We start from the raw sequence: 26876 nt of genomic DNA, 5'->3' as shown, positions 1-26876 counted from the left end.
CAAAAATTGGCAAAAATTAGCTGTCCTATGTACTTCCTTCCACGTTAATAATTTTTTTTTCTTGTTTCAAGATAGCTGTAAAGTGTTGGAACCCTGATCAAAAGCTTCCAAGTCAAGTGAGCTTCAGTGCCTGTCATTTCTTTAACAACATTTACTGCTTTTGTTGATTACTGTATTTGCCAGGCTGGCTGTACTGGTTCTTGAGCATGCCTTCCCTGCCATCATTATTTGGATAAAGGAAGACTTCATCCAGTAAGCTCTCCCCTTACCCAACTCTGAAGTTTTGTATATATTGAATTCTGATTTCAGACTTATCTCCCAGTGGTATTAAACATAGCATTAAATATGACCAGACAGAGTGGATTAGAAGCAACTGCCTTATGCTCTGTGCTGAATACAGCGTCTAGTATTTCCCCTTCTTAAATTCATTGATATACATATCCTAGAAAGGCCTGTCCAGCCACGCATTTAGTTCTAATTGCAGCTCAGAAGGGTCCTCCAAGCACAGTACTGGTTCTTACTACCTTCTTAATCAGTAAAGAACTTTCTGAGTTTCTGTTTACAGTAAAAGTTCACATAAAATGATTTGGTGTTGTAGTAATTAGTGAATGTCCTTTGTGGAATATGCATCTATACCTTCAGTACTTCTGGATACCTTGCTACATTTACCACTTTTGTGCAATGTGCCCCAACGCACAAAGTAAGTGATCTGACAGCTGGGATAACATCCAGGTTCAAGTTTGTGGCAAAGCAAAAATAAAAAACCCCAAACCTTTACAAAATCTTCCTACAGTGCGAAATGGCTTGTTGTATTACTGAAAGGTCTTGTATCACTTTCAAATGAGAGCAGCAAAATCTGTAGCGATTTTCAGGAAGCAGTAGCTAGGAATATTGTCTGCCAGGTTTGGGCTGATGTCTCGTCATGCTGGAACCAGCCAGGGTGGGAGGAGGAGGCAGTCTGCACAGTAGGGGCTATTAAAAAATGATGAAGTAAAACGAGTGTGAGAAAACACACTTATCCTGGGATTCTAGTTGGATTTCAGTAATTTTTTATATTTTTTTTTTCTTTCACGTTTAGTTTCAAAAAAAGAAACAAAACAACCAAAAGATACTGGTATAAACTCTGCTTCCACTTGCATCAGTAAGAATCGAGTTTCTGCAACAGAATTGCTATCAATTCGTATCGATGTATCTGAGAGTAGGATTTGTCCTGTTGCCTGGGGTTCTCTCTCTTGGTTTTTGAAATTAAATGCTTTCTGCACGCAGGGAACAGCTGTACACTTTCAGTCTGGATGATTTGAATTTTAGATTAAGAAAAAGACGACCTAAAGGTAAAGCCCTTTTCAGAGCACACAGTGCATGTGGCTGTTGGTGTCTGCATCCTGTCTAACACACTCCATCTTACAAAACCACTGCCACCCCCATTTGACTTTCTTTCCCCCCAGTCTGATACAGAAAGACAGATGCCTTCAAAATGTAAAGGTACAGCACAGAGAAAACAAAGGCCTGACAATTTACATGCAGACAGGTTCTGGTTGTTTTTGGGTGGGGAGAAACAAAAGAAAAAAACACACCTGCAAAAATGCCAGACCTCAGAAATGTTCCCAAGGTGTCTCTTCAGAGGAAAGGAATAGGTTTCAGAGGAGTGGAATGCAGAAGATGAAAAAGCCTTACAACCTGCCCCTCTTGGATTGCAGCCCTCCTCAGGACTGAAAGGTTTGAGATTGTCAGGGTATCATCAGTGTTTAAGTAAACTGTACCTGACTTACAAGGCTTGTAGAGCTTGAAAAGAAAGGTGACTATCACCCCTCTGTCACAGATGAAGAATATGTTTCATGGCAAGGTAAAAGAAAAAGTTGCAAAAGGTGAAATAATGCTTAAGGGCAAGCAATAGATTGCAGATCTCCTGATCCCGGCTGTAGATTAGTCCCTGTATCATTTGATGATGAACAAAATGTTTTGGGAGCAGTGTCTGTAACAAGAAACTGCTGCCAGGAGCCTGTGGAAGGACATGGTTTAGAACAGAGGGGTCAAGGTGAGGCCTTGTGTGTTCTTTTTAGTACTTTGCTTTATTTTGTTCATATAATTTATCTACAGCCATTCCATTACGTGATCACAATTATTTGCCTGAAGTCTTAGAGTCATCATGGCAGAAATTTATTTCCAGTAAGACTGTAACTGAGGAGAAGGTAATGTGGCTTTTGAGGGCAGCAATTTTTATGGGACAAATCAGCAAAAGATAAATTCTTGAGGAACTTTAAAAATAATTTTTGGCACAGTAGCCTTAAATAAAGAAGGGGAGAAGTAAAATACAGATTGAATGCTGAGTCCACTTCATTATTTATAAATAAAATGGTTCTCATTTTTCCAAGGTTATAGTGCCAGCACTTGGTGTCACATGGAGGTTTCAGAAAGTTTAATTAATGGTCACCTTTTCATGGAAAGTTTTTTGGGCAGCCCAGTGAATACTGATGCAGAGATGAAAAAATGCACCCTGTCTATTAAAGTTCCCTTGAGCCCTTTTGGAGCATGTAACTTGCATACCCTCTGTGGCTATGTATTTGGCTTTACTCTTGCTCTGGATGGTTAGGATTTTTTTTCTCTAACTACAAAATAAACATTACAGATAGTGGCTCAGAGATGAATCTTTCTTTGTCACGTACTTACTGGTCTAGTTAACACCTATGTTTGGTAACTTGGAAAGAAAATCTACTAGCTAAATGTATGGGTAAAGGAATGAAAAGGTCATGTCCATCATGAAGTGTTAACGTTTAACGATAAATCTTGTCTTTCAGGTTTAGAAGAAAAGTAGATCTTTGTGAAAGCTGCTTTTAATGAGGTGGTGTAGTGTAGGAAACTCTGAAATTGAAGAGATCTTGAAAATAAATCCTGGATTTGCCCCCTGTGTCCCTGGTCACTGTTCTTTGCTGCAGGATTTTCTTTCTAGTTTGCGTGACTTTTTTTTTTTTTCTGCCAGGAATGCATAAATTAATTGTTGCTTTTTTCATAGTGTCTGGTGCCCTAGAGATATAAAATATCATGAATAAACTGTATCTTGAATTCTGTGTGTGCAGTTTGGCTGCAGTAGACCTGTGTTCATAGTATTGCGTTATACCATGTTTTATCCTGGTAATTGGAACAGAACCATTTTCATGACAAGCTCCTACTCAGTCCAAATAAGAGTATCAAAATCTGGCACAAAGTTGTGCTTCTACAAAATTCCTCTTTAAGAGTCATAGTGAGCTCTGCCCCAGGAGAGACCAAAGAGAGCTGGAGTAGGCCTTCAATCAGGCCCATGAATTTTTTTTTAGACAAATTTTTGCATTTCTCAGTCGCCACAAAGTGTTGTGCAGCTTGGAGAAGGGCTGTTTCCTTGGCTGTAGGAGGGAGTAGCAATCTGCTTGGGATGGGAAGGGTGCCTGTTTGCTCATTTCCCTCCTTTCTTCATCAGACCAAAGGCCACTGGTGGGTTGCAGTCCTTCGCTTCCAGAATCTTATCTCTTTTCCAGTTCACCCTCTTATCCATGGGTTATCACCAGCCCTTTAAATAGGGTTTTTCCTTCAAGTCTGAGGAAAGGGAATGGTGAAAGATGTTATCTCCTTTTCCTCAAAGGAGAGATCAGAAATATTTTCTCCTTCTGCAGGGGAGATTAGCTAACCTTCCCACCATCCCTTTCCCCACCTGCAAGTTTTTATCTCTGCCTCACTAAAGCCTGTAGGGCTTGAAGGTACACAGCTTGCTTTGCTGAATACTTCTTAATCCCTTCCACCTCTCTGGTAGTGGAGATCTGCTCCACTAGACGAGCTGCAGCTCTTCATCTTACTCGGTTACACTACACCTTCACCAAGGTGGGCTCTTCTCAGGGTGGCCACAGTTTGCGAAAGAAGATTTATGTATTGACGGTGATTGAAAAGCTGTGTGAGACGCTGTCTGGGAGGTTGAATGTAAGGCAGCACCTTGCAAAGCCATGTTGAGTCAGTAATCAGGTTAATTGGTCATAGACATTCTTTGAGTCTTTCAGCAAAAATTAATCACTTGTTCTTTGCTAATTACTATACAGATAATTACATTGTTGCCAGCAAAAGAGTCACTAAAACAGTGTTGGGAGATCACTTCATATGTCAAAAATGTGGTAAAGTTGTGTCAGCAATGGTTTTACCTGAAATAAATCTCTGCTCAGTGAGAATTCGCTTATTTTTGGGGTGGCATAAGAGAAGAAATGTTGATTATTTTCAAACAGTATCTGAGTTCATGCATCTGCTGGGAGCATTGTTACATTGATATCTTGAAGGGAAGCCTGTCCAAAGCATAGTAGTGTGAATGTATGTGAGACTGTTGCTATCCAGCATGCATTTAGCAGAGTCTAAAATTTACCATTATAAGATGAGAAAAATAATACCAGGGTGCATACTGTTACAGTGCTAATTTCAAGCAGTCAGAGCACAGTCCCATTTTTTTTATGACTTCTTCAGCTACAGGACTGTTTATTTTCCTTTTGTAATAACAGTGTTGTAGCCTGAAGAATAGGGGAGATGGTGTTAGGGGGGGAAAAAAGGGTCGGAAAAAAAAGAAGAGTATTTAACATATGAGGAACTTGAGAAAAGGATCTTGTGATGAGTGTTTGGTGTGAGGAAACTTTAAAATATAAGGAATCAGGAAAGGCCTCTGTGAGAAATTGGAAGACATGAAGGTTTTAAGGAAAAAGGTCTGTTGATATCACAAGACAAGAGTAACTCCAAGAGAGGAATTGGAGGTGGCCCTCAAGTATAAGAGGAGAGGTTTCTTTCTTATTGCTGAGATTTGCTGACATGAATGTAGTGAAGTCAGTCAGGGTAACAGCCCTGAAGGATTGAGTACTCTGTCCACAAGCAGATACGTAAGGTAATAGTAGTAATAAAATTGTCTCTTACCCCTTTAAGTATACCTCAGTTTTGTTTTGAACAGGCTATATTTGGCTATGAGATGCCATCCACTCTGTGTTGTTGTTTATTCCTTGATTTCTCCATTGGGACAGCTGATAAGACCAATGCCAATTTTATAGTATGGATGGCTAGCAAACATATATATATGTCCCATATGACACAGTTCAGTTCTGCCTGTCTGCACCAGATTTGAATCTGTGCAGTGCACCTAATATGCCTTCATAAATGGTGACATGAGCATTCTGTGCGTCTTCTTATTGAGGGCTTGAAGATGCATTCTAGTTAAACGTATGTTGTACAGTGATGGAAATTTCTGGTATTTTTTAAATCAGTAGTAATAAATGTGGATATCTAACCTAAATATACTCTGGGTGTATATTTTGCAACCTAAAGTCACTGAATCTGGTCATTACTTGGAACTACATGAGGGGAGCTGCAGGAGGAAGTGTTATGGCTGGTACAATTGGCTTTGCCTGCTCTTCCCTTTCAGTCAGTGACTGGTGGAAAGTTTGGGGAAAAAAGTGTGGAGGACTGATTATTGGTAAGGCACTGCTTAGGGTGTGACATAGAAAAACGAAAGACTGTGCCTTTTGAAAGTCTGGAGGGTTCTCCATTTTGTTTAAGAGCAATCAGCTTCCCTCGGGTGATCAAATTCAATGTTGGCAAATTACATCTTTGCTCCCTTCTAATTTTGTCCACCTTGTAACTGCCTTCTCCCTTCTGGATTCCACAGTCACTTGTTTGGGGTGGGGGATGTTTGTTTTGTTTCTGTTATTCTGTTTATGAAGCAGTTGGGATACAGACTGCCTGTGGCTGCATTTCAGATCATAGAACAGAATCATAGAATGTGTTGTGTTGGAAGGGACCTTTAAAGGTCATCTAGTCCAACCCTCCTGCAGTAAGCAGGGACATCTTTAACTAGATCAGGTTGCTCAGAGCCTCATCAAGCCTGGCCTTGAATGTCTCCAGGGATGGGGCCTCCACCACTTCTCTGGACAACCTCTTCCAGTGTCTCACCACCCTCATTGTGAAAACTTTCTCCCTAATGTCTAATCTAAACCTACCCTGCTCTAGTTTAAAACCACTGCCCCTCGTCCGTCCTATCGCTACATGCCCTTGCAAACAGCCCCTCCCCAGCTTTCTTGTAGGCCCCCTTCAGGTGCTGGAAGGCCACTATTAGGTCTCCCCAGAGCCTTCTCTTTTCCAGGCTGAACAACCCCAGCTCTCTCAGCCTGTCTTCATAGGAGAGGTGCTCCAGCCCTTTAATCATCTTCGTGGCCCTCCTCTGGACCCATTCCAACAGGTCCATGTCCTTCTTGTGCTGAGGGTTCCAGAGCTGGACACAGTACTCCAGGTGAGGTCTCACGAGAGCAGAGTGGAGGGGCAGAATCACCTCTCTTGATCTGCTGTCTGCAGTTCTTTTGATGAAATGACAATTGAACAAGCAGCTACTAATCAGTAGAGATGTTGCTCAAATAACTATTTATCCACATTTCCTTGTTTTTATTGCCTGATTTCTCACCTGTCCCCTGTGATGTTTTAAGGGAGCAAACGAGTCACTATGTTCAGGTGAATGCTGGAAAGACGAGTGTGAAAGACAGTGTTTGCACTGAAGCAGAGCCAATGAAATGTGTCATGACAATGCTCAAAATGATGATGCTTTGTATTCTTCAGTGCCATCTACCGGCATAGGTACCCATTAGAGATTTATAGGCCAAATACAGTCCCCTAATAAGCACCAATTTACAAGCGTTTGTTTCTTTTTTTCTTTCGTTTCAGGAGCAAGGCAAGATTGGTGTAGTTTTCAATATTGGCACAGTGGACATCTCTATTAAAGAGGAAAGCACACCTGTAAATGATGGCAAATACCATGTGGTACGCTTTACCAGGAATGGTGGCAATGCCACACTTCAGGTTGACAGCTGGCCAGTGAATGAACACTACCCAACAGGTACATACTTTTTTCTCTTTGTTTTTCTCTATGTTTTTCTCTTTTGCCTATCCCTATGTAAAAAAAAAAAAAGTTTAATAACTGGGTACTATATAAATCTTTGTTGCTTCATCTCAACAATAAATTGATGAGCCTGGTGGCACATATTGTCTGTTGGAAAACAAAGTATGGTCCTTTGCATAGGAAGAGAAAACATGCCAACTGTGTGGTGTGATGCACATAGATGCTGCTATTTCAGAGGTCTCCAAGTGAATCCTGGTTCTGCAGAGAGTTGCAAACTAATTCAGCAAGAAACTTGGTTTTGCTACTTGTGATGTTTGCTAACTGTTTAAGGGAGAAAAGTTTTGAACATATCTTACAAAAAGGAAAGGTGAGTCTAGCCACACCCAAGACACTGTCTATCATAGAAATAAAGTTGAAGTATAAGTAACATAGAAGATGAAGTTGCAAGTATTTGAACAGACTTTATGCTTGCCTCATAATCTTTCATCACCTGAATTTTACTTTTGGTTTTGCAGATATAAAGGTTGATACACAATCTAGTTAAAGCTGTTTACTCTTAGTTGACTTTAGGTCAAAAAACAGTGGAACAATTCAGTATCTCTTTGGAAATCGTCACCCTAAATCCACCAAGAATAGTGAACGACTGGCTCTTGAATCACTGTCCCGTATTTTGTCCCACCACTGGCAAATCACAACGTTGTGGTACTATATGTCACCATGCTAAAAGGTGAAACACTCCAAGTGAAAAACAGATTGCTGTATGTGATGCTGACAGTGCATCAGATAGTTAAGGCTTGGCGATGTGAATGGTTACAAAAGACAGGAGGAGCACAAGGAAAGAATTCAAAGCTTAACCACATTCTTCCTTTTCACATGTTATGGTCCAAGGTAAAGCATGATCTTCTTGTTGGTTTCCAATATTAAATCTAAGCAACTCCCAGTTCCTTCCTTTCAAGGTTGTACATAACTGACCCAGGATAGAGGAAGAATTCTGTGATAAACGTGAGACAATTTGCTAGTTGTGTAGGAGTGGCCCACAAGCCACTTAACCTCAAATTATAAGAAATATCCCAATTGTTTATATAATGTTGCACTAATAAATTGCTCCAAGGGGATACTTTAATCTCTTCCACTCGCTCAGAAATTACACAAGGAAATATTTAAAATAGGAGATCTGTCCTGTGGTGATCTCTACCACATATTCAGTGTGATGCTTTGTCAATGTCTTTGTGATGTATATGCAAAAGCGTACCTTTTAATAATTATCCTTATTTCTGGGAAATAATTGCTTTCCAAGAATGCCATGACAGACATGCTGAGTAAGATTCTAGCTCTGTTATCCATTGGTTACAGAGGGAAGCATGTCTAAGAGAGGCCCAAACTGAACATCTTTCTTCTGCTCTTTCATCAATTATTTTGTGGTAAAATACCTCTGATCCAGTTGGCAGCCAATTATTGTCAGTAAAAACCCCATGAATAAATTTTCTTCTTCTGTTACTTGATGTAGTAAGTCCCTGGTGTAAAGAAAGAAAATATTCAGCTCATTGCTTTAGAGATATTTTTTTTTCAAAGGGAAAATAAATCACACTCAGAGCATACTTCAGTACCCTCTGCGTCTGTCTTGGCTAAAGATATCCCTGTGTTTTCATTAGAAGATGTATGGGTTTATGGAATCAGCATTAATCTTATGTTCTAGGTTAGCATTGAGTATATGCAGTTGTTCCCCAAGGGAAAAGGGACACCTTTAGATTCCAGACACCTTTTCCTTTCCATGCATGTATTTCAGTTTCTGGCTATTTGTAGATGATGAATTTTTCAGCCTGTCCCTGTGAAAATAAGGCTTATGGGATCATACTTTGTGTCTGTGCGCACGTGTCTCCCTAATTTTTTCCATTTTCTTTCAAACCGATTTTTTAGCTGAATTTAAAAAAATAAAAAATAAAAAAAAATCCTACATGGCTAGGGCAAATAACCAAGGGAGGAGGGCAGTGTTCCAGCCTTCCCAAAGGAAAGGACTGTGGCTTGATCTCAATTCATGTTAAATACCAGAATACCCATATAATAAAGAGGCATTATGAATTCCTCAGATTCAGGAAAAGCTTCAATGAGAAAAGCCAATAACTACAGGAAACCAGTTCTTATTAGTTCCATTTTCTGGGGAATTAATGGCTTAAAAGAAGACCAAGCAGGAGCTTTCGAAATGAATAATTTGTTGTCTTTCACACACTAAACTTGCACTAGTGTTGCTCCTGCTGAGTGCAAGACCAAACTGGTGTTCAGCAGAGTTTCAACTCTGTAAAAAGCTTTGTGGTTGGGTTGACCCAGGCTAATCCAGTGTCTTTCAGCTGCAGGCTGCTGAAACTGCAATTGGTCTCAAACTTGTGTAATAATAGCTAAGGAATCTGCAATGTTATGTGTAGGATCACTTCAATTCTGGAAACACAATTATTTGTAGTTTTTAAAAAACATCATATTTGCAGTACATGCATGTTTGGGCATGCTGTGCTGAATATGAACAATTTCACGCGTACTTTATTTCCTGCACAGTGTTACAGATTAATGTTTGCAAATTTTGCAAACAAGCAAACTTCGTGATCACGCATGATGCAATCTTCAGGCAGCAGGGCTGCATTCTGAATGGCATTTCCGTGTTCCTCTCTGAGTTTTATAACCTGTAGAAGGATTATGCATTAGACTCATAATTACTTGCTCAATGGAAGGTACAAATAAAAGTGGGATATTCATTAAATGAACAAAGAGAGAGAATATTTGTTTTCTTTAAAACACAGTCTTTGGTTAAATTGAAATTAAATGAAACTAGCCCAATGGGACTGAAAGACTCCAAAGCTGTATTTTTGCAACTTCATATAACAGACAAGGAAGTGGAAGGAAAACGGAAAAGCAACAAACTTACAATTCAGGCATTGACACTTTGTTTTTTATAGCATCCAATTACATCTCAGTCACCCTCAACATGAGCTTTACGTTTTCTTGTGAGGAAAAGGATCAGAGAGAAATTGTAAAGGAGGGAATTAAACTGGAGCTAAGATCGGCTAAACTTTGGGTCTGAAATAATCCCAACCACTAGGGATGATGTCTCACCATGTGTACCATTCCAGGACTGCTGGAGTTTCTCTTACTGGGCAGTAAGACTCTGAACAGTGGCCCAGTGCAGGTATCTGAGACAAAGCTCCTGGCAAATAACAGCATTAGCACGGGGACTGCTATCTGCAATTCAGCTGTTGCGATTTGGTTCAGCCAAATCATTGAGCCATTTATGATTTATTTGCATTAGTTTTGCCCTTTCTGCTCTCCCTCAAGTACGCAATAAGGAGATGGGCTTTTTCAATAGGCTGTACTGATACCCAGTTCCTTGATGCTTAATTCATGAAGATGATCATCACAACATATTTCCCAGTCAAGATATACACTTTTTGCCAGCAAATACGTATGAATTTCTATGCCCTAAAGTGCAGTTTTCCATGACTGCCTTCCTTCTGTTGTCTCACATGCTTTCACCCTTTGGTGTACATCCCAGATAACAGATTGTACTCGGTCATTGTTATTTTCTTGCTTTTATGTTCTTGCTGAAAGCCTTCTCTATGTCTAAATTAATCTTTTTAGTGATGAAATTGGAGTCATTTTGGACCAGGTGTAGGTAAGACAGGAAAGCTTGTTCGGGCAGATGAATCCTCTGACATATTTTTGTTTCAGATTACAGTAAACTCATCAAATTTGAGGCACTTGACAGAAGGACTTGAATTAGGAATCCTGAGGTTGGGAAGGAGTCAGCAATTCTCAGAAGGCTTAAAAACAAATGTTCTGTCTTGACACAGAACTGGGATACCTCAGTCCCTAAGTTTTCATAATTTCTTAGGAGATTCTTTTTTCTCTCTCCGCTATCTTTGCTTGCAAAGAAATAGTTGTGTGTTGCTTAATTTGTAATGTACATCGAAACAAGCATGATATTGCTGTTCATTCATCCGTGCGCTGACTACGTTTTCTGCAGTAGAAAAAGAAACAAAACTAGGTGAAGAGAATCTGTAAAGCAAGAGAATCTGTGCACCAAAATAAAATCTAATTGGAGTAAGATTTTAAAGGAGATGATTAAAGGAAAGGAGGCGAGAGGCAGGAAGAGATTGCCATTTAAAGAAATACATGATTTAGCAAGAGAACTGTAGCCTGGATTTTATTCCTGCATTTTAAAAATAAGAAATAGGACATTATTAAACAACTGGATCCTTATCAGGTTTGAGTAGTTATCCACCCAATGCGGATTTTATATTTTTCCCCTTTATCATTCTCTTGAGTGATCTCTCAGCCTTCTTTTAGGAGTCTCTGCCCTTTCAAATGACATTAATTTGCAGTTCTATTGGCACGAATAAAAGAAAAAAGATTTCATCCTCTGTGCCCCTGCTTAGTTCTCTCTCTGAAGTACATGTTTGTGACAAAGTTGGATTTTAGGAAGCTGGACAGTTAGCTCTTGCCAGCAGAACTCCAGGGACTTTGTGACTGCTCTGGAAAGTACTGTGGCCCAATAAGCATGTATCTATATAATAAAAAGTTGGCTCTGAGACCCTGATGTCTGTACTGGAGTTTTCCCTTAGAATAGTTCCAGTCCCTAGGACTGAATGCCCCTGAACAGTTGGGGCATATCTTCTGGTTTAATTTCATTTGAAAGGAATCCAGTTTGTATTCTCTGAGAGCATTTCAGTACGTGAACCAAAGTGTAGCAAGTGGAGAGAGTTGGAGGTACGCCTCAGAGGCATGCTCCTGATTCAAACCAAAATGCTGATGTAGATGGATCTTACCATAGTCTACAGCTGGAGCTAGACAGAGGAGCTCATTCTTTCGTTACTCCTTCCCATACTCATGTTGCTTATATAGTCAAATTTCTGTTTTCTACTCTCTCTCATCCTCTGTTCAACTGGATCGCTTTACCAATGCCATTCACCGTGTAACTGTCCCAGGAAAAGAGACCACATGGGAGTGGATGTGATTATTCAGGACACAGGGAAAGATGGATTGACTTTCTTTATCAGCAAGGCTGGTTAATGCCAGTGTAAAATTTTCATTGAACTACGTCTTTAGTAGTCTATGTGAGACGAAGTCATACTTTCTCACCTGCTGTTGCCTGAAACAAAATGTGTTCCAGAGGCACAGATTAAAGTGATGGTGGTCTAGATTGTCCTACCTATCTAAAATGTGAGAGGCATGAAGTCTCTCTTGCTAAAATATATTTTTCATTTACTTGGTGGAAGATCTGAAATTGCTTGGTTAGGCGATGTGAGACAGCTGAAATGATATACAACACCTATATATTATCAATTTAATACTGTATGTCTCATCTCATCTGTTTTAACTGTAGAGAAGGAATTATGGTAGTGGAAACACCATATTTCCATGTGTAATATTTACGTTGATCTTCCCCTTTTAATACAATTGAATAATATGCATGGTTCCATCTTATCCTTCTTTTAATAAGTCATCTCTGTGACTAAAAGGATACAAATTGAAATGTGTGGGGGGGTTGTATTGCTGCTGGAGACCACTGGATACTTTATCAAGGCGCTGAGTATTTCTCAGTGGGATGATGCTAACTCTGCCCTGCTTGCATCCTCTTTTGATTGTACTAAAATAGAATATTGGTTGCAGCCTAGTAAGATTCAAAATATTTAGGTCCTAATTTTTTTTTCTTTAATACCTGCCCAAAACTATTGCAGGTGTTTTAAATTGAAGTAGTACAGTAGGCCAAACAGAACTTGAGTAAACTCAGCACCAGGGATTTTACAGGGCTTTGGGGGTTGGAGAAAGGAGCATGGAGCTGTTTTAAGAAGAGGGGACTGAACTGCAAATATAGAATGGAAAGGGCATTTAATAAGTAAGGAAACTGAAGTTGTTTTAAATATTAAGTGTTGTATGACACCTCATGACACATGATGGGTCCTGTTGTAAGAGTCTGTGAAAACCAAAAAACAGACTTGCTTTTCAGATATGTGGGTGTCCACAGCTCCAGCTGTCTTTAAATGGAGTGTCGGTGTTCAATATCTCTAAAAATAGTTATACCCATCTCTACAAATCAAATTCTCTGAGTTTTACACAATTGTGACTACTGAACTAGATTTCATAGTCTGCTTTGAAACAGGTAATTTCTTGTACTTCTCAAGCCATTTATCACCTTTCCCTTGATATTTTCAATCTCCTTTCACGAGTGGCATGATCTTTTTGTTCAATGAAGTCCATTTCCCACCTCATCCCTCTACTGTAGGGATTTTGAGGAGGGTGACGTTTCTTTTCTTTTCTTCATTCTTTTTGGTTTTATTATTTAGTTTTTATCAGCAACATTTTCTTTCTCTCCCTCTGTGGTTTCCCAGCCGTGAGATAAATAGCCTTGTATCTTACAAGCTAAATACAATTACTGCTATCAAAACTGGAGTCTTTCTCTCCCTGTAAATGTCTCTTGGAAGCTGATAAGCTGTTCAAGGCAAACTGCAGGCTTCTGCCTAATCCTGAGATTAAACATAACCACCCAGAAGACAGCAACAGATAATTGGGAGGGTTGGGGGGAGGCAGGCAGGAGAGGAAGAGAGGAGGAGAAAGTGAGATCCTCTCCTGAGATATTAAGAGGACATACACAAGGCTCAAGGTTATTTGTAAAGGAATTACACAAAACACACAAGAGCTTGCTATGATGAGGAATTTCCTCAGATAATGCAGTGATTGTTGTAGTTGTTAAAGACAAAATTTAGCAGGGATTTGTTTGATGTAAAGCATAGAGAGGAGCTGTAGAAAACAGCTCCCAGCCACGACTGATGATTTTTATATATTAGTCCCCATCTTGTCCTTGAAACAGGAGGTCTCACGAGGTTGCATCCAGAATCTTTACGCATGCTGGCTTGGGTTCATCTCACTGGCTTTATGCTGAATATGGGGAGACAGTAGATTTCCCAAGAGTAAAGCAGGAGACTGAGCCAGCACTTGTGTGTGCTGTGTTTTGCTACCTCATGACCATCTGAACGAGGGTAACTTATCCCTCCTGTTTGTGAAACAGAGATAACACTAATATTCTAGGAAATAAGAGTGCTTTATTACAGAGGAATAGTGTGTTATACCTGTAGTATAACACCTATCTTTGACTATAACCAAGGCAGGATTACCGAAGACAGATAGGCTTTATGAGTCAGTCCAATACAGTTGAAAAAAGCAGCCTCATTTCTGGAAATGTAAGTTGTTCTTGGTTTTTTATCAGTGACATTTTCATTTTCTCCCTCTGTAATTTTTGTAAGGTCTTGTCTTTCTGAAAACTTGTCTGTATTTTTTAACTGCTATCAATTGGCGTAATATGGGATATTACCTCTCCCAACTTTGCTTTATTTAATTTATAATGCATTAGCTAAAAAGCAGAAGATAAGTTTGGATAATATAATAGTAGCATCTCTGGAGGATTAAAGAGAAGACTGCATATCCTTTCTTCAGCTGACACGCACTCTGATATTGGAAATATTGTGCACTATTGTGATTACTAGTTCTCAAAAGTTCAGTAATGCAGAGTCTAATGCTGATTGGGACATTAACAAGGAAAACTCAAAAGCAGAAATAACTGGGGCATCTGACGTATTGCAACAAGTTCTTCCTTTCTAACTTCGTACTTATCCCTGCACAGGGCCCCTGCACGGCTCATGTTGTACTGCTTCTGTGACTTCCAAACGTTTGGTAGCTGAGCCCTATTAGAGGAAAAAACTTCTTCTCTGTGCTTTTCAGAGCCTGGCACCTCCTCCCCAAAATTCCCTCCGTCTCTTCCAGAGTGATTTTTGACATCTCCTCATTCCCTCTTCTTTCAAGCCCAACCCCCCAACTCTGGTTTCTGCTTTCTTGTGCCCCTTTGGCTCTCCCTTCCCTCCTTCAGACTTGAGGCTATTTTCTTCTCCTTCGCACTGCTACTGAAACAGGTGATAAGAAGAAGATTGGCTGAAGCCGTCTTCATGAAGAGGCACATGGATCTTGTACTTGACTACTTGGAGTCATTAACAAGTCCCATTGCTTGATGAAGGGATTTATTTGTGGTACTGCCGGATCCCACTGTGGTCTTAATATTTTCCTATCCAAATGCCTTTATGAGTGGGTAATGAGTTAGGAACAAGAGCACTGAATTTTTATTAGCCTTGTGGGATGAATGTGATCCCCAGGGTTCTTGTCATACATTTGTTTGTGGGTTTTGATTTTTTTGTATTGTACTCATTTTGTGGGACTTAAATGAGCTTTCAGATGCTTCCTATCAGCATGAATTGGAGATAGCACGTAAAGTGCCTTTGACAGATTTACCGCATTTCATAATGAGCCTAAAACATATAAAAAGACAGGGTTAATAAAACAGCATTGGAGAAGCACATTTTGAAGGCAGTACTGTGACATATGTTGAAAGATCTGCCAAGAGGGATGATTAAAGCATGACAAGTTGATGAAATCAAGAGTTGATTGTAGCTTGTCACTGCAGGGCCATAACATCTATAATATATTTATAAGGTTGGAAAACAGATAAATATGGCTACATGATATGAACACTCAGTTTTGGTCCCCTGTATCCACTGAGATATAAACCCACACACATCCAAGTCACCAACAGACAAACATACTTTGGAATTTGTGCTAAAACACCCATGTTAATGCATGTTAATGCATTTGTGTTCATACTGGATGATGGAATAGGATCTGACATGATAAATAAGTAACATAAATGTTGCCACTGCACTCATACTTTACCTTCTGTGTACTTCGTGTTTTTCTTTCCTACAGAAAGTATGATGCTGTGGTTCATTTCCACTTTGCCCCTATCCCCAAAGAGCATGGAAGTGCTGTAGGGCTTGTCTGTCTTCCGAATTCTGTCTCTGAGGACAGAGGAGAGGAAAGACAGAGAGAAAAAGAACAAAGTGACTATATTGCAACTTCCAGTACTTATCCTTCCTGTCAAGGTTTCCTTTTTCAAAACTGATCCAGGCTCTTATAACATGCTGCACTCAAACAGTCTACACAAGTTGCGGTTTTACCTTCACCAAATACCTCAAGCCCATCTGAGTGGTAATCTATCAAGCACCGGCATTTCTGTCAGCTTGGCATTAAGAAACAGGGAGATGCATGTTTTTTTATGAAGACAGTAAGGTAACCAGGCAGAACAAACAGTACAATGTTATTTAACGGCAGTAGAAGTTTTCCTAAGGAAGGGTACATACAGAATAGTGTCTTCATGTAAGTATCAATGACCATCTAATTCCCACCTAGGATAGTTCTTGAGTTGTGGGAAAGAGGGAAGAAGGAATAAGAAGCATTCTTAGGTAGCAGTCTCTATTACTGCTACTTAACAGTCATATAAAAGGTTGTTCTAATATGCAAATACATGCCCCAGAGACAATACTAGTTTTAATTTAGCCAAAATATTTTCTCTTATTTAAAGCCTGGATAAAAAAGCAGAAAGTACTGAAATCGAAAAGTACTAACAACTTGAGGAAAGCTTGTTGTCAGTGCTGTCCAAAAGAGCAGAGATATGTACTATATCGCTGCATGCTGTTAGTTGAATTAGTGTAGCATCATTCTTACATCTTCCTGAATCAGACTGGATGTCCAGTATGTCACATCTACAGGTGAATACTAAATACATCAGAAGAAAATTTGCTTTAATGGTCAAAATGACACTTCTGTCCAATGGTCCTGGATTTGGAATAGTTTCTGTTCTGTCTTCCCAGAGCCTTTTTGTCTATCTAATTAGCTTCTTGAGCTGGAGAGCAGCCAAGTGTCTGATGCTTCAGAGAATTACAGTAACCCACCATGGCAATAACAAAAATATGCCCCAAAAAATGTCCTTCTAAAAAAATTTATCCTACTGTTATGCTTAGTTTGTGACCTGAAATATGAGGTCACATAAGCTGTACATGTTTGTATCATGTCTACACTCATTACATTTGTACTACTCCATTGGATAGCAAATGCATTCTTTTTTCCCTCATTAATTTATCCAGGGAGACATGATCATGTGGAAATACTGCCACTCCCTCTCCAGCTGGAATTTGATAGAAGTTACTCTGCTGTATTCTGAGCACATTGCTCAGACAAAATTTACAAGACAATTTAAACAAAACGAGAGAAAACAAAAGCTAGGCAGTTGAGTGGCATCTCTGATTTTTCTCCATTTCTCTGATTCTTTTTCCATTAATGATCTTGCTTCTTGAATCTCAGTTCTTTCCTCTTAGTTTAGTCCTACAGACCATGATTCTTTGTAAGAGAAGTTCTTGCAGCACTGAGTGAATGCTTATAAAAAGTCATGTTAACCTTTGATAATGGTAGTATGGCAAGCAGTATAACTCAGGAGGAGATGAGCTTTACAATTCCCCAGTCCTAGGCTTGCACTATGTCAGAACGATGACTTAAATTATGCCAAGATACAGAATCCATAGGGCACTAATGCATCTTTCTGCCTAGTTGTTCTCAACCTTCTTGCATCTGATATAAGAACCCTGGGCCAAAGGATATTTGAATACATTCTTATACTCGCTACAGGCCTTTGAGTCCCTGTTCCTGAGATACTATGGTGCAAAAATGTGTATTGCCTTCACAGAGGGATCCAAGCCATGTTTTTTTTTTTCCTTTTATCTCTTTGACATCCAGCATGCTTCTTGCTAAAATACCGTGCCACTTTCCAGGAATTGTAATTACATACTAAGAGATGTAGGTATATCCTGATAGCTTGGTCTTGCTAACAATTCCAGGCTAAAATATGCAGCTGCTCGTGTAAGAATGATTATCTTAACTGTCGGAATGCTCAGGTGTTATGAGCTGTTCTCACCTGTTTGTGTCCATTGCTCCATGATTGAATGAATGCCCAGGTACCAACCATAAGCAGTATCATCAAAAATTTCTGATAAATTTCTCCTTTGCCTAGAATAAGATGAATTATTATTGGTTCAGTCATCTGGTGATATATATATATATATAATGTAACTGTATAGTGTAGTGCAGAGAAAGATGAAGAATCAGGCTAAATAAGATTGCTAGAAAGTAAGAATCCTGCTAGGCAGCACAGTCCAGTGAACTCCCAGACATTTTTTATATAGTTACGTTTGTCTCATGGGTTAGTTCTGTTTCAGTTTTCCTGGTCAAATCGAGTTGTTATAATATATTCTCTTTCTTCTCTCCCTCCCTGGCTCTCCCTCTGTCCCTGTCTCTCATACACATGCGCGCGCAGTAAGAGTGAGCAAACAAACATATGGCTTGAGGGATCAGGGGCTTGAACAACAACTTTGTGCTTTTCTAATCTTATTGCCTGCAGAAAGAACAGTGCCAGCTGTAATCCCAGGTTGACACAGCTGACATACAGTGACAGAAGGGGCTCACGCATCCCCATCAGCCTTCTCCCTGCTCACTAAAAGGCACTGGAAAGCACAAAGTCATTGAAATCCAATGCCGTGGTCTAAAGCAGAGCTGCTTGCGTGAAAGGATGGTCAGATATGAAAGGGGCCAGCCATGGAACTGGGAGCCAGAAGGTCCTGAATCCCAACCTTGGCTTTATAGATGCTATTCCCTGTGGTCTTGGGCAATGTTTTTACCACTGTGTGGCTCAGTTTTCCAATCAGTAAACTGGGATAAAGCACCAATTTACATTATCCTTGGGGACTGAAATAGAAAATATTCTACACTTCACTGAGTGTGGAAACCTTTCTGGGTCAGTGAACTTGCATCTTTGCTTTGTACTGAGTACATGGAGCACTCTGGAAACTGAAAACTCCAGTGCTGTACTTGCAAAATATTTTGTATTTTTTTATTAAGCCCCACAAATTCATAGTCAGTGAGATTCACTCTGTGTAACAGTCTCAGTGCAGACTGAGTGGTATTTTACCCCTTTACTACTTAGCATTTCCATAGCAATTTCCAAAACTCAGGTCACTTCCAAGAAATAAATTGATTTAAAAGGTTAGTGTAGGAAAAATGTATCTGCAGAAACTACAAGTTCCTTTTCCCATGGGTCTGCCTTACTTCTGACACAGTGTGATTGAGTAATGGCTTTTTCACTGTATGGATGTTTCCTGTGCCCCTAGTTCATGGCTTGGCTTTGTGAATGGCACTTGTCTTTGAGAAGGCTTACTGGGTCACTATAGAGTCCTGGAATTCTCTTTTCCTTTTTCTAAGCTGATGCAAACAGACTGAATTTCAAGGGCAGGCAAAGTTCGCTGATTTGTAGCGATTAGAGGTGGGAAAGGCTTGTTTGGTCTCATTTATTCCATTCTGTAATCAACTGAGATCACCTGCCACTTTATCAAGTAAAATTTTAAATAATTCAAGAATTTCCCTGAGGAGACTGTAGCACCATGTAATGGTGCTAGGAAGTGCTTCTTAAACTTCTCTCATCAGTTTCTCACTTGCTTTCAGTTATTTTCTAGCACTCACCCTAGATAACTTTCCGCCTTCCATAGGGTTTTCACCTTTCTGTTATTTGTAACTGGTTTGCTTTCCAGTCCTCATTGGTGATATTTGACTAAATGCTTTATTGGCATTACTCTCATTAATGTAACTGACTGAGCAGCCTCCCTATACTCAGCACTGTATTCATGGGAACGGACTGTACACACTTCCTCTGTTGTATATTCAGCTCCCCATATTATCTCGCTGATAATACATGCGCAGGAAATGAGATCCAGAAACATCTGAAAGTTTCTGGTGGAGCCAATACAGCTCCATCACTGCCAGCACCAAGGCAGAGACTCCCAAGTCCTGCTGGAACTGAGCGAATTCCTGCACAGACACGGGAGTTCCTGCCGGCACCTTCCAACAAGGAGTCTTGCTTTCAGTGTAATGGCCAATGAAGGTAAAGAGGAGCCATCCTTGAATGGGGAGCACAGTGCAGAGAGCCCCAAGTGGTTCTGCAGGAATCGGTGCTTTTTCTAGCCCTACCTCCATGCTAGCCGTGTCAGACCTAAGCTAGTAGCAGCCTACCTGAGTGGTCTTGTTTGCAGGGATGTGATAGTGAGCCACTGACTCTTTATGAAGCAGCTGTAAGGCCATAAGTTCTCTTACCTCAGATCCTGCACCATGCAAAGGCAGTTCTGCTTTCCATCTCACATTGGTCCTGGAAGCAAAATAGCTGCACTTGTGTAGCTCCAATGCCTAACCCAACACAGGGAAACTAGATCCAGTGTTTCTCTGCCCTGACTTTGCATAATCCACAGAACAGATAAGCAATGCCTAGATAAATGGGATTTAATAGAATTTAAAGTGTCAATACAAATAAAGTGCTTTTGGCATTTGGTTATTGCTGCTTGTTCCCCCTGGGCTATATAAATCCTGACCTTTCCCAAAGTAATCAAAGAAGTGGGATGTGGGGTCAGTAGCAGTGGATTTTATTCCGATCTCTGTTTCATATCTCTTCCTGCAAAATGAAATTTGTTCTTTTGTAAAATGGAAAGATCAATATGTAGTCTCGGTTGTTCTTTAATAGTCACTTTAGCCTTGGCTGCCTGATATGGGGCTTCATTCGGACCTGGGCAGTGAAAAAACAATAATTTACACAGAACTTAGAAAACATCTCAAAGATCTGGTAATGTAGACACCCAAATTGTTTCAAATCTGTCAAAAAGGTTGAACTGGTAGCTGCTTTCTCTATACTGTACGCTAGTTCAGTTTTCCAACATAAATCAAAAGAGAACTAAAGCTTTTATCTCATGCCCATGGCCTCAGCTTCTATAGGGCTGAAATGATTTGTTATAATTTGCTCATATAAAATAAGACCTGAAGCACATTTTTTACGACTAACTGCTTTTTTTTTCTTTTCAACCTTTGAAAAAGTTTGATTAACCTTCTTCCACCTTTGCTAATCTGAGTTTTCTTTTTGTTTTGCTCCAGTTGTTCTTCTGCGTTAGATTATTGGGGCGAGGCACGCATTTCCTCAGTCATCCAAGACAGGATTGAACGATTAATCTAAGGAAGGTTGAAATGTTACTGATCTTGTCCTGGAGCAGAGGGGCAATTTTGATGACTTGTCAAATTCTTCCTTAGTTTTATCAATGTCACAGTGGCCCATATTAGCTGCACCTTGTGGACAGACATTTCACCTCTAATCTCCTAGTTTGTCTCTGAATTTCCCAGTGATTTTGGCCTGAAGGCTGCTTTGCTTTGAATTAGGACCTTATGTTTTTTAGTCTAAAAACGATAAGATAAAATAGAGAGTGGCAGCGGTGTAAAGCTTTTGGTTGAGGCAGTAGAAACTTAGAAACAACTCCAGTTGCCTGAGTAATGTTTGCTGTTGTAGTCTTGCTTGATAATTCTCTCTCCTATTTTTAGTACTTATGTTACCAAGACCTCGTTGTCTTTTGTCATGAGGGCAGTGAGCTGAGGAGAGTTGCGGTGTGAAGGTCAGCTTTTAACTCCGGTCCATGGTGAGACGAATGGAAGGAAAGGTGTGGCTCCCAGCAAACAATGTGATCAGAGGGAATTGAAGATAAAGTCAAGGGCATCCAGGACTAAGGGGAAAATGAGGACAAGAAATAAAATGAGAGTTTAATAGCAAAAGATGCGACTTTATTGAACAGCGAAGGCAGAGGGAAAAATGTAATATCCAAGAGATAAGCAAAGATAAAACCATGTAAACACTTGGCTATTCTTCAGTCCCTTCAAATGAAATAAAATCCCAAATTTGAAAGAATCTTACATAGCACACCTTGTTACACAAGGAAAAACTGAAGCTTTGGAAGAATTTGTAGAGGGACAGTTTGTGGTATTTAGAAAGGCTCCAGATGACCTGCCTTATAAGTATTTTGTTTAGTTGCATGGCCATCCTGTTTCATTTCTGTATAAGCCGCATCTGTGGTTTCAGGTTTGGACTTTTTTCAAATGTTTGATAAAAATTGCTGCGAGTAGAGATTTCTCACATGGTTTGATTTTAATGCAAACATTCTCCTTGTTATGTAACACAAACCACAATATGGTCTTTCAGCAATGCAACAAAGTAAACAGCTATGCATTAGCAGGCCTGATGGTAAAGTTGATTGTAGCATTGTTATTCCTTCCTGATTTATGGGAGAAGAAGGTTCTAGTCCTAAATATGAACTTTACTAATAGGCTTGTCTCAGTTTCTTAGCTGAATACAAAATATGAACAAATGATGGTTGTACTTCGCAGTATTTAGAACAAAAGATGTACTTAAGGAAATGTGAAAATGGGACAAATCAGTATACTTTAAGTTTTTAAGTGCAGCCGCCTGAAAACAGAAGTGCTTAAAGAGGTTTGGTGTGTGCCAATCACAAACACACTTCTGAAACTTTTGTGCCTTTTGTCAGCTATTAAGGAAAAATAGTAGCTTCTCCGTGATGCATGCGAGCCTCCTCTTCCAGGGCACACAGCATCAGCGCTAGAGGAATTTTGGGGCTGAATTGAACTGGGTCAGTTTACGTCAGTAGAGGATTTAGCCCTCAAAGGTAAACTTTGCAGGCTGTAGCAGGCTACCGTGTCCCCCTCCCATATTGATGTCATTTAAGTGTATGTACATCTTAGCGAGATTGTGAGCATCCATAAAACTCAAAGGGAGCTGACATTAAAGGCCGCTGGGTGAACTGAGCTATCAAACACTAACTGCTTACCAGCCCTTCTCCTACTGAAATTCCATCTACAATAAGGGAAAGACAGCTGGAATCAGTTTAAACCTTGAGCACTGATACCAAAATGTTTTCTTAAATCATTAGTATCAGCCATATCACCTTTCATTTAATAACTGCTCATTAGATAAAATGTCTCAATTTTTTTAGAGACTTATAAGCAATGAAGAAAATGTTGCTGCTGTAGTGTCTCTTCATAAAACAGCCTTTGGCATTAATTTAGGACAGATGAATGTTTTCTTATAGTATTCTTTTTAGCATCTTCACAGACTTGGCAACACATCAGGTTGGGTTAATATTCCACCTGGAAGCCCAGTGCAATGTGCTGGAACCTTTCAGCTTTTCACTTTCACACCAAAGAGGCAGTAAATCATCAATTGGTATCTAGGCCAAAAAGCAACATTTTTCAGAGCTTCAATTCCTCTTTTACTTCATTAGCATCATCCAACATCGAAGGGTTTTGGAAGAAAATTCTGCTTTGCCCATGAGCAAATTTAAACTGTCTCCCCCTGGATTGTTGTACTGGATCAAAAGCATTTCCTGTTGGAACTGCTAATACTGATTAGCACAAGCAAATTCTGTTGATATTTTTACCATTTCAGTTTGATCTAGATTGAAGATTATCAAGAGCTAACGGTAGAAGTGAATCTGCTCTATTTATCTTGATCAGATAGTCCATGGAGCAGGGATATAGAGGGCTCCAGAAAGAAGACAGAAGACTGGCAACAGATCATATTTAACCAGCAGGTCTGATTTTTGTGATTGAGGTGCCAGATTTTCTTGGGAGAAAGAGGGACAAACAGAAAAATAGAGCTCTTCTGCCAGATTAATCTCCAAAATATTTAGTCCTCGGGAACATCTCTGGTACTCAAAATATTTTGAATATTCAGGTTAGAAAAGATTTGGGGATCCAGAAGATATCAAAATGTTACCATTAAAATCCTTAGGGTCATAAGAGCCTGGTTGCTTATAATTTTCTTGGAAAGCTGATGTCTATGTGATACTTAGGAGTTGCAGCAGTATTTCTGTTAATCCTACATATGAGTACTAAATGGAATAAAAGACTTGTTTTAGCCCAGTCTTCACAGAGCCGGATTTGACTGTGCTATAGAATTTTGCATGAGAAAGGAGAAAATATAGTGAAGGAATGCGTTTCTGAGGTACAGTTCTTTAGAAGAGGCTAAGTCGTGAAGCAGATCATGTCATATTGATATACAGGAATTTATGCAGATGAAGGAAAAAGGAGGAAGGCTATTTTAAATGAGCAGTTACTATTAGTGCTTGTATCATTTAAACAGCTAGAACCTATAGGAAGAAAAATACTCAGCAAATCACAAGTAGCAAAACTAATCAACACAACTTTACTATAACAAATTATATCCTGCAGACCTTTGAGACCCACGTTGATTCTGAATGCAAAAGAACTATGGCATTAAGTGTATTTTCAAAAATAGATTTAAATGTCTCTCTCTATCCTGTGTATTCTTTTATGAAGTACAGCCTTGATTCAGAGCTGGACTCAAAGAGAAAAAAGGGGGCACCTAGATCAGTTGTGTGAAGAGATTGTTTGAACATATGTATTGTTCAGCTCTAGAAAGGCATTGCATTGAGGTCACAAAAGGATTGTTACTGAAAATTCCTATGTATGAAGATGGACAAGGATCCCTCTTAATCACATCATGGCTCAGCTGTCAGAGGTCCGATGAGCTTACTCCATGTTGAACTTACGTTACTTCGTGTTGCAAACCATGATATTTCCTTTTTGAACTCTCATATCAAATGCTGTGTTCATTTTTTTAAAGCACAACTCAAAGTCAATATTAATTTAATGATTGTATGGTTTTACTGATATTTAATGACTATCTCAAGCGCTTAACAATGGAAAACTTGTTCTTTAACTCAATGTTGTAACTGGGTACACCAGTGAACACATTCTCATGCACATGTTTTTAAAAATCATTCTTACTAATGTCTGAAATAAAATCTAAAAACAAAAGAAAAAAGAATAGACCAGGCAATAATGTTGCAATTTAAACCTATTTGATTTTTCTAATGTCTTTCCATTTTTCATAGCTTTTAAAGGTATGATTTTTATATGTACTTTAATCTTGCTGAATATATCTGTCTAATAATAACAATAAAATTAAATTAAACCTGATTTTTTAAAAAAAAAAGTCTTTAAAGATGTGGTGGGGAATAGTTGTCATTTCTGGCTTTCTTGAAGGTCTAGGACTGTAATATAAGAAATCCATTTTTCCCTGTCATGTTTTCTTTCATTATCCCATTTCCTTTTTACATTAGTCTTCCTGGCCTGTTCTTGTCAGATATCCTACTTATGAGAAATTTCAATCCACTACATTTTTTCCTTTCTAAAGTCTGCCCTCTACACTGAGGAAGAAGCACTTCATGCCAGCCACTGGTTGACTCTTGTTTTCCTATGAACTGGGGATCACTCTTTATTCTGAAAAAGATCTCATTGCCTCCAGTAAAAGATTGCTTATGTACATACTGAAGGAAGCCAGTTCCGAGTAAAGTGTGTTATAGAATTTCTTTGGCCCTATGGAAAATGTTCTTGCCCATCAACATTAAGATTTCAATGCACTCATCTAACCAGTTGTCCTTACTCAGGACATACTCTATTAAAGTGAAGAGTTACCTCCTTTTCTGCTGACACCATAACTTTCTGTATCATGTGCAATATAGATGTAGTAGCAGACTCTCCGTAAGTGTTCAAGTCTGGGCTGACAGAGAAATTCAGGAGTTCACAGACAAATTTACATCTCTAAGTCCCACTGAAACACCTGCCGGGTGTCTTTTCCGTATTCCTTTCTTACACAGAGAAAAACGGGCACACTGCAACAGACCAAAAATATCCCAAGGGAGATACAGGGTTTCTATGATTGCTTTTACAGGATTTCACTGGTTTGGTGAAGGAGAGCTGGGATTAATATTTTAACAAAAGGTCTAATGGAGAAGCAGAATGCCTTGTTAACTGATCTTAAAAAAGAAATTGTTTTTGTAGTTGAGTAATTGTGTAGAAACTTAATTACTTCTGTTTCTGCTCTCCCTAAACTAGTAGGTCTGCTTTCCTGTCCCGGGAGTGTAAACTTCCCTTAGACTTAAACAAATGGGAGAATTTGCGGGAAAGGGATCTATCCTTTAGGTCAAGAAATTGGGAAAACAACTGACCTGTGTGACCCCAGCCTACATTAGTCATAAACTTATATACAGATCAACTTATATACAGATCAAAAATCATTGTTTTGTTAATATTTCTCTCTCTTTAGCTTTAGGTGGGGTTTTTTTGTTGTTTATATTACTTCAGCTGCTCTTTATCAATTTTTTTTTCTTAGCTCCTGCACTGAATATGATTAAAATTTTATGTTTATGAATCTGTACTTGTAGAAGTACAGAACTGACTCTTGGTATGTTTTGTTGTGCTGATATGAATTATGAGAGCTGGGAATGTACTTAAAGGTAACTTAATGTCTGTGAGTGACTCCAAGCCACCACGGTACATTGTTTAATACTATTTGATAAATGGCTGACAGAGTGTGTTTCCAATATTTTATCTTTTCTGTCTGGTTTATCCGAGTAACCAACTGTACATAGTCGGCATCTGAGGTGGGATAGAGAAACTGATACATTAGTGTGTGTCAGCTAGTGCTTAATTAGATCTTTCTATGATGGGGAGTAGCAGTTTCCCACAATGGATCTGTTACATGGAAGGAAAAAAGCAGAGGACTTTTCAGGAAGGTGATAAGGAATCAGGCCAGTAAAGGTGCTCTTAAATGTTTTAGCTTTGTTTTCCCTATTTCCCCAAATAAGCAGCAAGGCTCCTAAATGTTCATCATTACAGTTGGAGTTATTAACCGAAATCCAAATTGCTGTTTTCCTTACAGGTGGACTTAAAGAGATACAGTGGTGATTTTTACAAATACCCCTCAAGATCAGGTCCATGCTTTATTACATGTGAATCTTTGTGGGATTATAGCTGGTCTGTTGCTATAATGCCTCTCACCTGTTCCAGAAAGTCAGCAGTAACGAGATAATGCTGGAGAGGATAGCTGTGGTCAGCAGGGACCTCATAACAGGCTGGCAGCATTTCTGAGCAACAGCAGTAAGGATTATCAAGCACGTGAGATTTACCAGTCATATTGCTTGCAGTATGAAAGTGTCTGCTGTTGACTGGGTGGTGCGTCTTGCCAGCTGTTAGTAATTTCTTTTTTTTCCTTGGTGTGTCTTTACATTGAAAAAAGATTCCAGCATCTGTTTCAGAAAGTCAAATAAATATGAAGCCTCATTAGGTTATTTATATGTGGAATTTTAAAAGCAGTACTGCAAATTGCACAGAGCAGTTGCTGACT

At 39.3% G+C, this 26876-nt stretch overlaps 1 protein-coding gene across 34 annotated transcripts in view; it reads left to right on the top strand.

Moving 5' to 3' along the window:
• Window positions 1-26876, top strand: part of NRXN3 (neurexin 3) — a 1025535-nt gene that overhangs the window by 879733 nt on the left and 118926 nt on the right. For all 34 annotated transcript variants that reach the window (XR_010071082.1, XR_010071083.1, XR_010071084.1 and 31 more), the window contains one exon: window positions 6703-6874. Coding sequence is in view for 31 of the 34 variants with exons in the window: in XM_063335033.1 (XP_063191103.1) it covers window positions 6703-6874 (172 nt within the window). In the remaining 3 variants the exon portion in view is untranslated. The remainder of the gene's footprint in view (window positions 1-6702; window positions 6875-26876) is intronic.

Source organism: Chroicocephalus ridibundus, chromosome 4, assembly GCF_963924245.1.
Source record: "Chroicocephalus ridibundus chromosome 4, bChrRid1.1, whole genome shotgun sequence".
NCBI lineage: Eukaryota > Metazoa > Chordata > Aves > Charadriiformes > Laridae > Chroicocephalus > Chroicocephalus ridibundus.
Note: the sequence above shows the minus strand (reverse complement) of the source record. Positions and strands in the feature narration are given on the sequence as shown.